The 15,408-nt window shown below is 37.8% G+C and overlaps 1 protein-coding gene across 1 annotated transcript; it reads right to left on the bottom strand.

Moving 5' to 3' along the window:
* Positions 1 to 51: 51 nt before the first annotated feature.
* Positions 52 to 14,945, bottom strand: LOC121323341 (procollagen C-endopeptidase enhancer 2-like). Its single transcript, XM_041264347.1, has 9 exons — positions 14,473 to 14,945; positions 13,854 to 13,962; positions 12,304 to 12,559; positions 9,243 to 9,367; positions 8,465 to 8,601; positions 6,671 to 6,834; positions 2,749 to 2,832; positions 1,234 to 1,401; positions 52 to 671 (listed from the first exon to the last, which is right to left on the bottom strand). The coding sequence occupies exons 1-9, from the start codon at positions 14,547 to 14,549 to the stop codon at positions 541 to 543; spliced, it is 1,251 nt and encodes a 416-aa protein (XP_041120281.1). The 5' UTR covers positions 14,550 to 14,945; the 3' UTR covers positions 52 to 540.
* Between the last annotated feature and the right edge of the window lie 463 nt (positions 14,946 to 15,408).

Raw genomic sequence — 15,408 nt, 5'->3', positions numbered from 1 at the left:
CCTGACTATTCTGTAACTCAATGGTGAAACCAGTCACAATATCTCATTTTTATTTTTCATCCATCAACTTCATACTTTGACAGTATACAAAAGACCCTCTAAAGTGATACATCAGGCATCATGAAGGTTTATTGGTTTCTCTCATGTTGTTCACTATCAAATTTTATTGAGCAAGAGATAAAATACACTAGGCATTAAATATGCTGACTTTACAAAACAGGTAATAAAATACCCTACTTATTAGAGAAAGTGTTTCAAATGAAATATTATCTTATGCACTTTACACTTTCTTATGCATCACCACACATGATACACATACATTTCACCAGTTCCATCGTAATCAATTCTGTGAAATAAAGCAACAGATTCAGAGCAGCTGAGTCAACTTTGTTTGGTACAATTACGCTTCAACAGACAGCAGTTTTGCTCCCGGGTGGGATGGTTGTGTGTGCATGCTGAAATCCAGCTTGGAGGTGAAGGGTTGCTTGGTAGTGAAGATGGATTGGCTGAGCTTTGTGTGGTGTGGGGTAGTTCACAGAATTAGCACTGCTTGTTCTTCAGGGTGTTCAAGTTCTTCTGGTTTTTGCTTTTGAATGCCATGACGAAGTTGTTGGGTGCGATTTTACCACGTCCCTCTTCGTCGGCCTGACCCATAAAGAGGTAGTTTAAGCCTAAATGGCGATGGAAAAAACATACAGATTCTTAAGCCTAATTTACCAAATGAATCTCTCAACTTTCTACAGTATATACAGTACTATACACTGATCACATGTAGACTTGAACAGAAATGAATTGAAAATTCACAGGGATGGTTGTTTTGATTGCAACCATAATATTCTTCACAATGCAGACTTCATCCATCACTCGTGATTCCATTCAAGCTTACATAATGGCAAGTATGAGCCCAGATTCAATCTGATGTTAACTGCGCTGGAAAGTCTGAATTCTCTTACTTTAAATAGGTATAAAAATTGAACATAACGCTGCCTGCAGAACGAAACATAAATGTTAGAATTGTAACCACGTGCTTTTGTTTTTTCTTTATACAGTTTTGTTTAATCCTTTGCATCATACAAATAGTTCTATATAAAAATTTACTATGGTACATTTTCACAGTCCTGACATGCTTTCTTAAACTTAATGCTATAGCATACAATACAAGAGCGTTGCCTTTGAAAAACAAAATCGCCTCTGTGATTGAGCTGAGAAATCTAACATTAGGTCTGGACTCACCTCGTCTGATAAAAGGGCACTTCTTACACAGTACCACAATCTTAGCGCTCATGTTCTTTCCAGCCTGTTGGATGGCCAGACTCCCCTCCTTGTAGACATTAATGATGGAGATGGTGACGTACATGCTGCCTCCACGTGACACTGCAGTTATGACTGTGCCGGTTATCACTGAAAAACAAGCCGGGAAGAGTCTGTGTTTTAAAGTCTTACATCAAATAATTAGGGCAAAGGCAATTCTATTTTATTAAACAATATAGTACTGTTTTTAAAGTACATCTGCCATTATATTCAGCACTGTCTTTAAAGATACAATAAAGTTCATTTTTCTAAACACATTTCCAAGAAATACAGTTTGCCCCTGCGTACGTAAGTGTGAAATATTTCCTTTCTTTTTATGGGGATTGTTTGAGCGGTGAACCAAGTGTACTGTAGACTCTTTAAGGTGTTAAGAACATTGTGTTCATATTCTCAAAACTTGTTGTTTCATAATTTCTCTAAAAATGAAGTATTCTGGTGTCTTTGTAAAGCTATTAACAGTGTGGTATCATTAATATCATAATAATAGAATGTCATAAAGCTGTTGCCAGAAAAATCTTTCCCCTTCCTTCGTACATGTCATAACTGCATGGGGGGGCACAACATGAAAACAATGCCCTGGATATGTTGGAGGAAGAGGGCAGGGGTAAGAGACTATCAAAGGATATCCTGGGCAGATAACAAGTGACATACAAAACAGCAAACTTTCACCTCTACAATATAGCTCAGCTCATAAAGAATTCTAAAAGCAGCTTTGTGCTTGCTTACTGGATTACTAGACACATTACATGCCAGTTAACCCTATTCTTCAGTCTGCAAACTGCAGACGATCCTCTATTCAAATAGGTGTGGGTTCAATCCAAAAATATAGCTGCTTTATAACTCATATGTATTGGGTCTGTACAGTATATATTTATAGACCTACTCTGTCAGTATCAGAAAGTTAATTTAAAATGTTAACATTATTTTGAACTTATTTGTTAAAGTAGACCAGTTTTCGGAGCACAACAAGTGTAATCGATTAAAACAAACTGTATTTTGTTTAACCTGTCCAATGTCCTTGTAAATAGTTAACTTGTAAAACCGTATGCAAACACCAGCCAGCACGCTAAGTAACTGTAATTAGGTATCTAGCACATTTAATAAACCCATCCTGGAGACTAACACATAATGTTGTTCCAAGATGAAAAACAGCCAGTGTAGCGACTGAATCAACACTTTCATTTACCAACAGTTTACCTACAGTTCAGCCATCCTTGTTTACACAGGGACTGTTTCTGATACATACATCCACTGTTGCTTTAGAAAATCCTCAAGGAACCTTTTGAGACACACAGACACTAATCAGAGGGCCAAAGATAGTACCACATGAAAACATGCCCTTGTTTATTAAAGGTAGTGTACAGTGAAAACCTCAACCGTTTATCTGAGACTAAACACAAGTTGTCTATCTGGATGGAAAAAATTGATTTTCCTTACCAAAGTTACTCGAACAGTAATTGCTCTCAAGGGTCCCACTCCTTTTGCATTTTTGCTGGCACAGGGCTGCTGTGTATTTTAAAGCTGGAGAGTGAAAAAATAGAGGCAAGTAGTATATATGCATATATATATATATATATATATATATATATATATATATATATATATATATATATATATATATATACACACACACACACACACACACATATATATTAATAGATTATATTTATCAATTAACTAAATGCAAAGTGAGTGAACAGAAGAAAAATCTAAATCAAATCCATATTTGGTGTGACCACCCTTTGCCTTCAAAACAGCATCAATTCTTCTAGGTACACTTGCACAAAGTCAGGGATTTTGTAGGCATATAGTCAGGTGTATGATTAAACAATTAAACCAAACAGGTGCTAATGATCATCAATTCAATATGCAGGTTGAAACACAATCATTAACTGAAACAGAAACAGCTGTGTAGGAGGAATAAAACTGGGTGAGGAACAGCCAAACTCAGCTAACAAGGTGAGGTTGCTGAAGACAGTTTACTGTCAAAAGTCATACACCATGGCAAGACTGAGCACAGCAACAAGACACAAGGTAGTTATACTGCATCAGCAAGGTCTCTCCCAGGCAGAAATTTCAAGGCAGACAGGGGTTTCCAGATGTGCTGTCCAAGCTCTTTTGAAGAAGCACAAAGGAACTGGCAACATTGAGGACCGTAGATGCAGTGGTCGGCCAAGGTAACTTACTGCAGCAGATGAAAGACACATCATGCTAACTTCCCTTCGCAATCGGAAGATGTCCAGCAATGCCATCAGCTCAGAATTGGCAGAAAACAGTGGGACCCAGGTACACCCATCTACTGTCCGGAGAAGTCTGGTCAGAAGTGGCCTTCATGGAAGACTTGCTGCCAAAAAGCCATACCTCTGACGTGGAAACAAGGCCAAGCGACTCAACTATGCACGAAAATCCAGGAACTGGGGTTCAGAAAAATAGCAGCAAGTGCTCTGGACTGATGAGTCAAAATTTAAAATATTTGGCTGTAGCAGAAGGCAGTTTGTTTGCCGAAGGGCTGGAGAGCAGTACACGAATGAGTGTCTGCAGGCAACAGTGAAGCATAGTGGAGGTTCCTTGCAAGTTTGGGGCTGCATTTCTGCAAATGGAGATGGGGATTTGGTCAGAATTAATGGTCTCCTCAATGCTGAGAAGTACAGGCAGATATTTATCCATCATGCAATACCATCAGGGAGGAATCTGATCGGCCCCAAATTTATTCTGCAGCATAACAACGACCCCAAACATACAGCGGATGTCATTAAAAACTATCTTTAGCGTAAAGAAGAACAAGAAGTGATGGTATGGCCCCCACAGAGCCCTGATCTCAACATTATCAAGTCTGTCTGGGATTACATGAAGAGAGAGAAGCAACTGAGGCTGCCTAAATCCACAGAAGAACTGTGGTTAGTTCTCCAAGATGATTGGGCCAACCTACCTGCCAAATTCCTTCAAAAACTGTGTGCAAGTGTACCTAGAAGAATTGATGCTGTTTTTAAGGCAAAGGGTCGTCACACCAAATATTGATTTGATGTACATTTTTCTTCTGTTCACTCACTTTGATTTTAGTTAATTGATAAATATAATCTATTAACATGTCTATTTTTGAAAGCATTCTTACTTTACAGCATCTTTTCACACCTGTACGAAACTACCACCACATTGCCTAGATCGGCCGCCCCTCTAAACTTAGTTGCCGGACAAGAAGGGCATTTCTTAGGGAAGCTACTGTGACTCTGAATGAGTTACAGAAGTCAGTGGCTGCGATGGACGATGATGTTTATGTATCAACAATCTCCAAGGCATTCCACAAAAAGGGCCTTTATGGGAGCGTGGCAAGGAAGAAGCCCTGGCTGAAAAAAAAACATATCCTTGCCCGCAAAGAGTTTGCAAAACATCACCTAGAAGATACTGCAGTTATGTGGCAGAACGTCTTGTGGTCTAATGAGACTAAAATTGAACTTTTTGGCCTGAACTCTAAGAGGTATGTGTGGTGCAAATCAAACACTGCACACCAGCCAGGTAACACCATCCCCACCATAAAGTATGGCGGTGGTAGCATCATGTTATAGGGATGCTTTTCAGCAGCAGGGACTGCCAATATTGTCAGGATTGATGGGAGGATGAATGGCGCACAATAGGGAGAAATCCTGGATAAAAACCTGCGCCCCTCTGCCAAAAAACTCAAACTGCGGAAGAAGTTTGTCTTTCAACAGGACAATGATCCAAAGCACACTGCCACAGCAACACTGGAGTGGTTTAAAATGAAGAAAATAGATGTCCTTGAGTGGCCCAGTCAAAGTCCTGACCTTAATCAGGGATATAATTAAGGATGAATACTTAAAAAATGATGACATTCCAGTTTTTTAATTTTTATTTTGTTTTTTTTTCCTTTTTTTTTTTTTGGGGGGGGGGGGGGGGGGGGGGGGGGGGGGTGGGTGAAGGGGGAATGTGTGACTCACAAATAAAAATTCCCAATCTAATGCATCAAAATCCCAGGCTGTGAGACTCTTAAATGTGAAAAAAGGGATGGGGGCTGAATACTTTTTCAAGGCACTGTGTGTGTGTGTGTGTGTGTGTGTGTGTGTGTGTGTGTGTGTGTGTGTGTGTAATAAATATATACTATATATATATATATATATATATATCGATATATATATATATAGATATATAATTCCAATGCTAACAAAAAGTTGTTACAAAATTGAAGGGGGCTTGGGATCAAACTGGGAGAGAGGCAAAGGTAAATGTAGTGTGGCTCTGGGACCATACAGTAGCTGAACACAGTGAAATTTAGTAGGCTTTGTAGTGTTATGACAAAATGGTGACAAATTCTACTGAATTACCATGCTAACATTCCATTTGAACTGGCCACAGTATACCCACTATAAGCAGAATGTGGTGGATAGGGGCTTGCTCACTCACCAACGGTTCATCAATCTCCATTTTGATTCAGTATAATATAGTAAAACACTAAAAAATAAAATAACAAAAAAAAAAAAAAAATATAAGCAGATCAGATCAGCCTGGTTAAACATTGTGTTCAGACCACAAGAATGTTAAATTCCATGAAATTGAGCAGCTATTGAAATTTGGATAGATAACAAAAGCCCAATTCTTACGGAATAACATCTTTGAGACTGCCAGATTAATGAATTTGTTTTGGTTGATTCTGTTTTCCTCATAACAAAAACAGAAGTGCCCATTAGCTCTCGAGCATAATTCACCTCAGTTTCTACTCCCTTCCTGGAAAGCAAAAAAAAAAAAACATGGAAAAAAACAGGATTCAGGGAGACCAGATAAAGCAAGTTTCATTGGTCAACAGTGGAAAAGTCTAATTTGGTGGCTAATGTCCCACTGGCAACCATTACTAGCTTGCTACTAATGGAATGCCGACTCTTAAAAATGCCAGCACGGCTGCCAGGACTTGGAGGATAAAATTGATGTACAGAAGCACTGCAGTTGTCCACAGCAACCGCAATTAAGCCGCTGCACTAGTTGCAGGAGACACACTAGAGACGGGCATCACACTAATGTTCAGGAGAGTATTGTCAGTAGTGATACACCAAGTAAGAATATTAGGGTCTTGTTCTGGCTAGTTGCCTTGCCTACTTCTATCACATTTTCAGTGATACATGATTTAATGAACTGGCCTGTGGCTATAGCTCCAAACTATTTTGTAATATATTCTTCAAGAGAAAAAGTGAAACTGTGATAGCACTGTACCAATGGCTTATACCATTGTAGCTGCCCTTCTGGCGTAACAGGCGCTTAGTACAAAACCACTGTCGTGGCACTACATTGCCATTGAAAGTCATTTGGTAACGGTAAGCTCAGGGATGGAAAGGATGAAAAGAGTAGTACCTACTTGTTGCTCCTGTCGTTGCTTGTGTGGTTGTTGTGATGGGAGACACTGTAGTTGTGAGGTACTTTTTGGGCCTAAATTTGTAGTAACCGATGAAGCCATCAGCAGTCAAACTCAAATCTGACAGAAACTGGATAACAAGCTCATTTCCTTCAGAAAAAATTGGTCTGTTTTAAAAGAAAAAAAAGAGGTACAATGACACTTTTTGTTTCACAATTTAGCTTTTTAAATCATGTATCATTTGTGCAAATAACACAGCACTGATGACATCACTATTTAGTCTACTTGAGGTTCTTGTAGCTTTACCTGCAAATGTATGCTGGAGTTCTTTAAGGTATTGATGGATGTGTACATTTCATTATACCTGTAAAACCTGCAATGGAGCAGCCCTAAGGGACTGGGGTTGCCCACCCCTGGTATAAAGAGTTTGGAATACCAGTGTGTATGTGCTTTTTTTCACAGGGATGATGATGGTGATTTACATCCCTGTCAGAATTCTCAGCAGGTGTATATTGCTCTGTATATCAGGTGTTAAACATGAAGGCACATGTCATACTGGGTTATGAGCAATGATCTGCAGGGAAAACATTATGCATTCTGCATCAGACTGCAATGCTTGTGAAAACATTCAAAGGATTTAATCTTTTATTGCAGCATCCCATATTGCCAACACCATAAAAATGTCAAAATAAACCAGATTTCATTAACACAAAAGCCAGCAGTGTTATATGAAAGGATCTAGGATGCTTGGAGCTGTGCTATTTAAGATGTCACTGTGTAGTATCCATATATTCAGCTGTCTTCCCTTTGGCTTGTGTAAATCTGATGTTTCTGCTGTAGTCCCCTTTGTAATGCAACTCCTCAGTACGTTTAAACCAGTCCATCAAAGAGCACATGTTTCTTTCATGTTAACATGTGAATAGTTTGCATTTTTAACTAATGTTAATGATATAGAATCTAGCTGTAGATGTCTCTGCTAATGCCTACAGTATTTGACTACCCATCACACAGAATAAACACTGATGTGTCCATTTCAATAATAATAATAATAATAATAAATAATAATACTAATAATAATAATAATCTTTATTTTTATATAGCGCCTTTCATAGTGGACCAACATCACAAAGCGCTTTACAAGATACGAGACTAGGGTGTGTGAACTATGCATCAGCTGCAGACTCACTTACAACAACGTCTCATCCAAAAAACGGAGCACAAAGAGATTAAGCGACTTGCTCAGGGTCACACAATTAGTCAGTGGCTGAGCTGGGATTTGAATCGGGGACCTCCTGGTTACAAGCCAGTTATAGCATAATGTAAAAGGGACCAAGTCATTTTAAGAGGCATCTTTATGCACAGTTATACTTAGTCAGTTTAGTGCTTGTAAATTCTGACAGCTGAGTTTGTTATAAATTTCACACATCATTCCAGCCAATCAGGTTCTGCGGTCATTATTCAGTGCCTGAAACTATATTCCTGTATCGCTGGCTCAGTTTCAAGAATCCTAATGCAATCAAGTAGGAGAAAAAAATCTAAACAAATTATGGGAGGTACTTTAAGTCTTCATGGACAACAAATACTCTTTTGATTTACAGAAGCAATAATACCCGACACAGCAGATATGAATCACTGGCTAGGAAACCTATTGACGTTACCACTGAAATATTGCAACTGTTTAATTGTCTAAGAGGTAATGCTCACTATCTGGGTTAGGCACTAACTGGTAGTAACTGTGCTTTAATTCTGCCTTAAGGAACGTTGTAATTTAAATTCCAAAAAAAGAAAAACACTTACGCTGGGGGACTGTCTCCACAGTACTTTCCTATTCTTCTGGCATCGTTGATTTCAGCCCCGTTGAAAACAGCAACATAGTCATAGCGGCAGTAGTTATCTCTCTCCACATCAAACTTCTCAAACTTCACTTCAATAATCTGGGCACACAAGAATGATTTTCTTGTTTTTAATGAAAAGCTTTCAATGTAGATGCTAAGAAGCAACACAAAGCAATCAACACAGGAAGAGACGTGCCTCATACATATATATATATATATATAATATATATATATATATATATTTGTTTTGTGTCTGGTTACAGACAAATACCTTTACTTCACCGACCGTTTATCAGTTCTCATACACCGATCCAGATATTTGTTGTCAAGTACTTGTTTCTTGTTTTGTAACAGGATCTAATTTCTTATATATATATATATATATATATATATATATATATATATATATATATATATATATATATATATATATATATATATATTACCTGGAACATGTTGTGGTTAAAGAACATTTTCTGTTTTTCACATTTTCTAACTACATTACCTAACCTTAAACAGTATATATGTTGTCGCAATTAGACCAGGGAATAGTTGGTGTGTGGTTGTGGGAATGCAACTGTGAATCCCACAGTAAATGTCGTCTTTCATTCCTTATTCATTCACAATTTTTTATAATATGTTAGGCATGTGAAATATACAGTACAAGCAATGCTACTGGAAAATATTATTAATAAGGTATTAAAAGATATACGTAAGGTTTCGCTCCACAAATGTCTTACTTGATTTTTTGGTGCCACTATGTGCCATGAACAGGTGACTCCTGCAGGGTAATCTGTATCTGGCCAGTTTGGAGTTTTAAAAGAGCCAGCAGGTTTATCTAAACGACCTCCACAGTACTGATCCTCTGTTTAAAAAAAAATACTGAAATCAATGGGGTGAAGCGCAACATTAAAACATACAACAACTTGTGTTGCTGACATCTCTAAGTACTAAGTAAACTTCAGATCCATTTAATTTTGCTGGTTTGTTTTTTGTTTGTTTGTTCTGGATCTGCCAAATTAAGCAACAGTGTCAGTTTTGCTTCACAGCAAAAACAAAAAAAACAAAAAACAAAAACAAAAAGTAGATCCAAAATGTATCTTTAAATTCCAACTGGCTTTCTATTGTTCTTTATCAGAATCAATAAAAAATATACCTATTAATATTCCTATCTGATCAAACCCCATAAAAAGCTTGTTTTACTACCATTCAAATGCTAAACAAACTTTAAAAAACATGTGATAATAAAATAAACATTTTGATTCCTTTAAAAGAAAATCTGATCTAATTTAATAAGTCTGCAATCAGATAATTGACTGTCCTTGACTTATATAAATATTTTACTACGACAGGGCTCTGCAACACTTCCTTTTGCCTGTTGTAAAAAAAATCTAACTTGAACTTCAACCTGAACTCAGGGTCTTGCATATGCTAGCAGACAGCCCATTGGCTCCTAGCAACACAGCAAGTGCTTGACCTGATTCATTTGCATGCATGTGGAAAACCAAAGTCCCTGCAGTGTATGTAATAAATCATGCAGCAGTTATTATACAATGCAATAGGTATTAGAGAATGTGACAAAGGTTATATTACACATTCCATAGGGTTAATACATTACAGACACTTTCTCAGGGAAAGCGCATGTTACACAGCAAACAGTGAACACCATGGGTCTTTCATTGTTCGAGACAGACAGACAGAGAATGCAACCCCATATTATTGGCAGTCGCTTTTCCTGGCACATAACCTTTAAGTACTGCAGACCAAGTATTTTCAACTATACTCTACAACTAACCATGGCCCTAAATGCACAGTGACCCAAACGAACATAACTATAAGTAGCAAAAAATGCTTACAGAAGTCGTTTTTGTATTCAACAGAATTTCCAAGAAGACAACAGCTAGGGTCACACTGGTTAGGTATCCAGCAATTCATGATATAAAAAAACCGAGCCAGACTCTAAGACTTGTACAGTAGTCAGAAAGGCACCAAGCTGTCTATACAGTATGTTGTTAAAAGCCATATTAAAAGCACCAAGCAGACACCCCGGCATGAAAAAGAATGACAACTTTCTAAATGTTGGTAGGTTAATAGTCCACCAAATACAGAAAACATCACTCTAGTCCCTGGCAAATAATAATAGTCTTTGTAGTCTCCCATAACTGAAGTGAGAAATTCTAAGTCGTATTGTGATCCGTTCTGCATGCTCACTTCACCCACCGCACAACTCTAAATCAACAACTGAATGTAGGTCTAAAAGTATAATTTTAAAGCTACAGTGCCTCGCGATCACGTTCACCTTGACATTAAATCAGTTTGTTTTCTGCAGTTACTCAAAGCAGCAGGGACACAAGCTTTTTACACACACACATGCGCACACACACACATACACGCGCGCACACACACACACACACACACACACCCTTATATAAACATACAGCATGGGGTGGTTATAAAGGGCATCTTTTAAAGTTTGTTAGCAAAATAGACATCTTTTAAAGGGCTTTTCCCAGAAATGTTAGTTTTAATTTTACAGATTACATTTTACAGCAAACACACAGAGCTCATACAAGTTTACTATGGTAAAGGCACAGTAAAGTGTAGTTTAGTAAAACATAGGCAAGCACTGTAAAGAACAGAAATAAATTACAAAGCATGTTAAAAACACTGGTAAAATAATGTAACCTATGGTAAGTGCATCGTATAGACCTATGTGGGGAAGCTATAAAAAAGGCTAACAAGATGCTCGGATACATTGTGAAAAGTGTTGAATTTAAATCAAGGGAAGTAATGTTAAAACTGTACAACGCACTAGTAAGACCTCATCCTGAATATTGTGTGCAGTTCTGGTCACCTCGCTATAAAAAAGATATTGCTGCTCTAGAAAGGGTGCAAAGAAGAGCGACCAGAATTATTCCGGGCTTAAAAGACATGTCATATGCAGACAGGCTAAAATAATTGAATCTGTTCAGTCTTGAACAAAGAAGACTACGTGGCGACCTAATTCAAGCATTCAAAATTCTAAAAGGTATTAACAGTGTCGACCCAAGGGACTTTTTCAGCCTGAAAAAAGAAACAAGGACCAGGGGTCACAAATGGAGATTAGACAAAGGGGCATTCAGAACAGAAAATAGGAGACACTTTTTTACACAGAGAATCGTGAGGGTCTGGAATCAACTCCCCAGTAATGTTGTTGAAGCTGACACCCTGGGATCCTTCAAGAAGCTGCTTGATGAGATTCTGGGATCAATAAGCTACTAACAACCAAACGAACAAGATGGGCCGAATGGCCTCCTCTCGTTTGTAAACTTTCTTATGTTCTTATGTATAGACATGGGGGAAAACATGGCAAAACTGCATGCAGTTACTGTGTAAATTCACTAAGGTTCTAATATCAGAGTTTATATAACACCCTTCCTGAAACTCAGACAGGTAAGTACAGTAATTCACTGCACTACAAGCTTGTCTAACCTAAAAAATACAGCACCCATGTCAGACACAATTTGATACAATTTTTAAGTATGTGTATTTAACAATCACATGCTACCACAGGGTTATTACAATGCAAGATCTCTTGAAGAATCAAGCAGTTTTTGTCATTGAGTCTAATTGTTTTTCATGTTGTAACACTAATGTGGAACTTTCTCCTCTCATAAAACTGGAGTTAATTAAATTTGGAGTAAACACTTTTAAAATATGCCGTGCTTATATTTTCAGATTGGTTGATGTTTATGCAAACTATAGATTCTGTAAGAAATCACATGACACAGTTAAACATGCTTGAATTAATTGTGGCTTTACCTCTTTCATTGGGCTCAGCGGCAGAATACATGGCAAAGAATCCATTACCCGCCGTGTTGGCATCAGAGACCATCTGAACCAACATCTTGTTACTATTGGAAACAAGTGCCCCTGGTCTGAAAGTCCCACAGAACCTGCCAAGCCGCTGTCCGTTGGCATGTCCATTGTAGATATCCACATAGTCATATCGACATAGGCTATCACTTTCCAGGTCAATGAACCGGAAGGACAGGACAACAACTTTCCCTTCAGGAACCTGCAAAAGATGCACAAAAGGGTCCCTAAAACAGTAATTATAGGTAGCATGCTGAAGTATATCTATCTGAGATAACTGCTAGTAAACCACAAAATGACATTCAGCTGTCTACTTTATCCTGAGGCTCTTTTTGGTTTAGATTCCCAGTTTGGAATTTGATCTGCGTGACCCATATTACCCAAACCGAGTGGAAATTCTGCTCTATTATTCTTGTGAATACTGATTGTCATTAAGATGCATTTCCATTCTTTCAAGAGAAAAACAGTCATAATAATGACATGATCTTAATTGTGGGGGAACCTCAGCTTCACTTCCAATTAAGCAGGACTCACAGAGAGTGGTGGGCTGTATATCTTCTGTATAACAGACTGTCTTCTTTATCAATGTCTTCATGAAGACAATTCAACAATTTTACAAAAAAAACCCCATTAAATACAGAATTCAGCGGCTGTGTACAGTCAAGAGATATGATTATTATCACATGATACATACGTTAGAATTTTCAACACATTACAAGCTGTACATGTTTTTTTTTTTTTCACAGTGCAGAACTTCCCAACTGTCAGATTTTGACTTGCCCATGTTTGACTTTGCCATGGGGCTACCAGACAACCAGAGTTTTGCTTTCCTCAGGGAAGTGTGAGGTAAGTAACTCTTTTAAAGTACAGTCCTACAAAAGATAACAGCTTCCCTGATAGTTTATCTACATGTAGCATGGTCCAATTACGCATTCCTTCTTTAAGTATAGTGTAATTGGATAACTCTCCCACAAGCTGTACCAATTCTCCAGGGGGTACTCCCTTTCTCTACTGTATTTACAAACAGCAGTTAATAATGAACAGGTCTACAGTTCAGTCTAAAGGGCGCTTTTCATTCATCCCTAGTGGGATCAATCGTGCAGCTGGCTCTAGCAGCAAGCGGTATCTCATAAATGTAACAAAGCTTGACACATCTGATCAGGAAAACAAATGGAAACAGCAAAAAATATTTTAAAGCATTATGTTTTATATTCAGAAGCCTATTTAAATATTATTTTGGTGCAATGTATACTACAGCATGTATTGTTTGCAATCTAAAAGTTGAAATCTAGTTTTTCCACAGAAGCAGTAGAATTGCTGCTTAAATAAAAAACAAAGAAAAAAAAAACACTATCATATTGTAATTATATGGTTAATAATGGCTCGAAGGCAAAAACAATAAGTACTGTACATATGTGTTTTTTTTTTTTTTTAAGATACCTTTACAAATGTTCTTGAAAATGCCCTTGATAAGATGCTGCCAGTTTGCTGCTCACCGTGATTTTCCAAACACATTTTGTATTTGGAGGATACACTCCGGGGAATCCTTCGCTACCAATAAATCCGGATTCTCCAGTTAGATTTCCTCCGCATGTAAAAACAGGTCTGAAAAAGAGTAAAGAATAAATTATTTTACCAAATATATACCCTCTGACTACTTAACCGCGGATTTACTGCACATTGCACTAGTTCATGCAAATAACTGAGAGACAGTTAACACGTCTGATGTAATAGCTATCATAATGACAATACAGTGCAATAGGCGAGTAGTACTGTATATAACTAAGTCTGTTTTGACAGATTGGATGGAATGTCCCATTCGTTATATTTCAAGTAAAAGCGTAATAATGTTGCGGTTTTTATGAATATCATAGTTTTTTTTTTTTTAATCAATTTATGAAAACAACTTGGGTGACATCTCAACGTGTTAGTGACCGGTGCTCGCATACTGAAAAGTGGCAAACATCGCTTGTATCTGTGCCGTCTTGGTTTTCACCCCGTTTGTTTTTAGTAAGTACTGCATTCCATCCCTAAAAAAGAATCACGGCAAACTACACACAACCACCAAACCATTAGAATGCATATTTTCAGCTGGAGACTTCATAACGCCACTACCTTCGCTGTTGGTGCTGTGCATAGATCCGCGCAGAAAGCAGCAGTGCGAAAAAGCAGCAAATTATATTCCTCGTCATTGTCTGTAGATCAGGCAGCTAGGTAGGATTTCAACTTGAAGACACTGTTGTTGAAAGGAGATTGTAGTCCGGTCCACAGCATAAAAAAAAAAAAAAAATACTCTGGCCTAAAAGTTCCCTGAGGGAGTTTCTATGGCTGCAAGCTACAGGAGATGAATATCGCATTTGTTCATTTTTAGGCAGAGTAGGAGGGAATAGGCTTTCCTGAAACAGCTGCCTCCCCTTTCCAAAAACTCGCATCTGAGGTAACAGGGTGAACCTAATGGCGCAATTTAAATAAATTAATGTACAGTAAGATGGCGCGACCACTTTGTAGTATTGTTTCTGCGAAGCTTTTTACTGCAGGTTAGTAATCGTACTGTACAATGGTTGTTACCTACATTTTACAACACGCCTTTTACTAGTAATACATGCATTCTAATTAATACACGGGTTGCATGTCTTGCTATGTCACGTCTGGGCACTATTCTAGATGCTCAGTTCTGAGTATTAGCGGTGTGGACATGTGGGGTCCAGCCTCACCCATTTGGAAACAGACTAATTTTAGAAACTTTTTAGCCGTGTCACTCTTGAAAGAATGTAAACGCGTGTAACTAATTTTTCTTACCCGTTTGGATGTTCCTGTTTTCTTGCACACAGTAGTTCTATTGTTGTCAATGGGTACTACTATTAAAATGGCTACAAAAAAAGTGATTTTGTATGTAATCTGAGAATGTTTTCAAGCATCCTTAAAATAACACTAGGAGAATGTTTTTCCTGTTTTCATTGTGCTGCTAATTGGGGAGGCCTGATGTTGTTAAGAAAATAAAAATATATATTTTAAGGCTTACTGGAAAAAAAAAAAAAAAAACCCACAAAC

This window comes from Polyodon spathula, chromosome 11 (assembly GCF_017654505.1).
Source record: "Polyodon spathula isolate WHYD16114869_AA chromosome 11, ASM1765450v1, whole genome shotgun sequence".
Classification (NCBI taxonomy): Eukaryota; Metazoa; Chordata; class Actinopteri; order Acipenseriformes; family Polyodontidae; genus Polyodon; species Polyodon spathula.
Note: the sequence above shows the minus strand (reverse complement) of the source record. Positions and strands in the feature narration are given on the sequence as shown.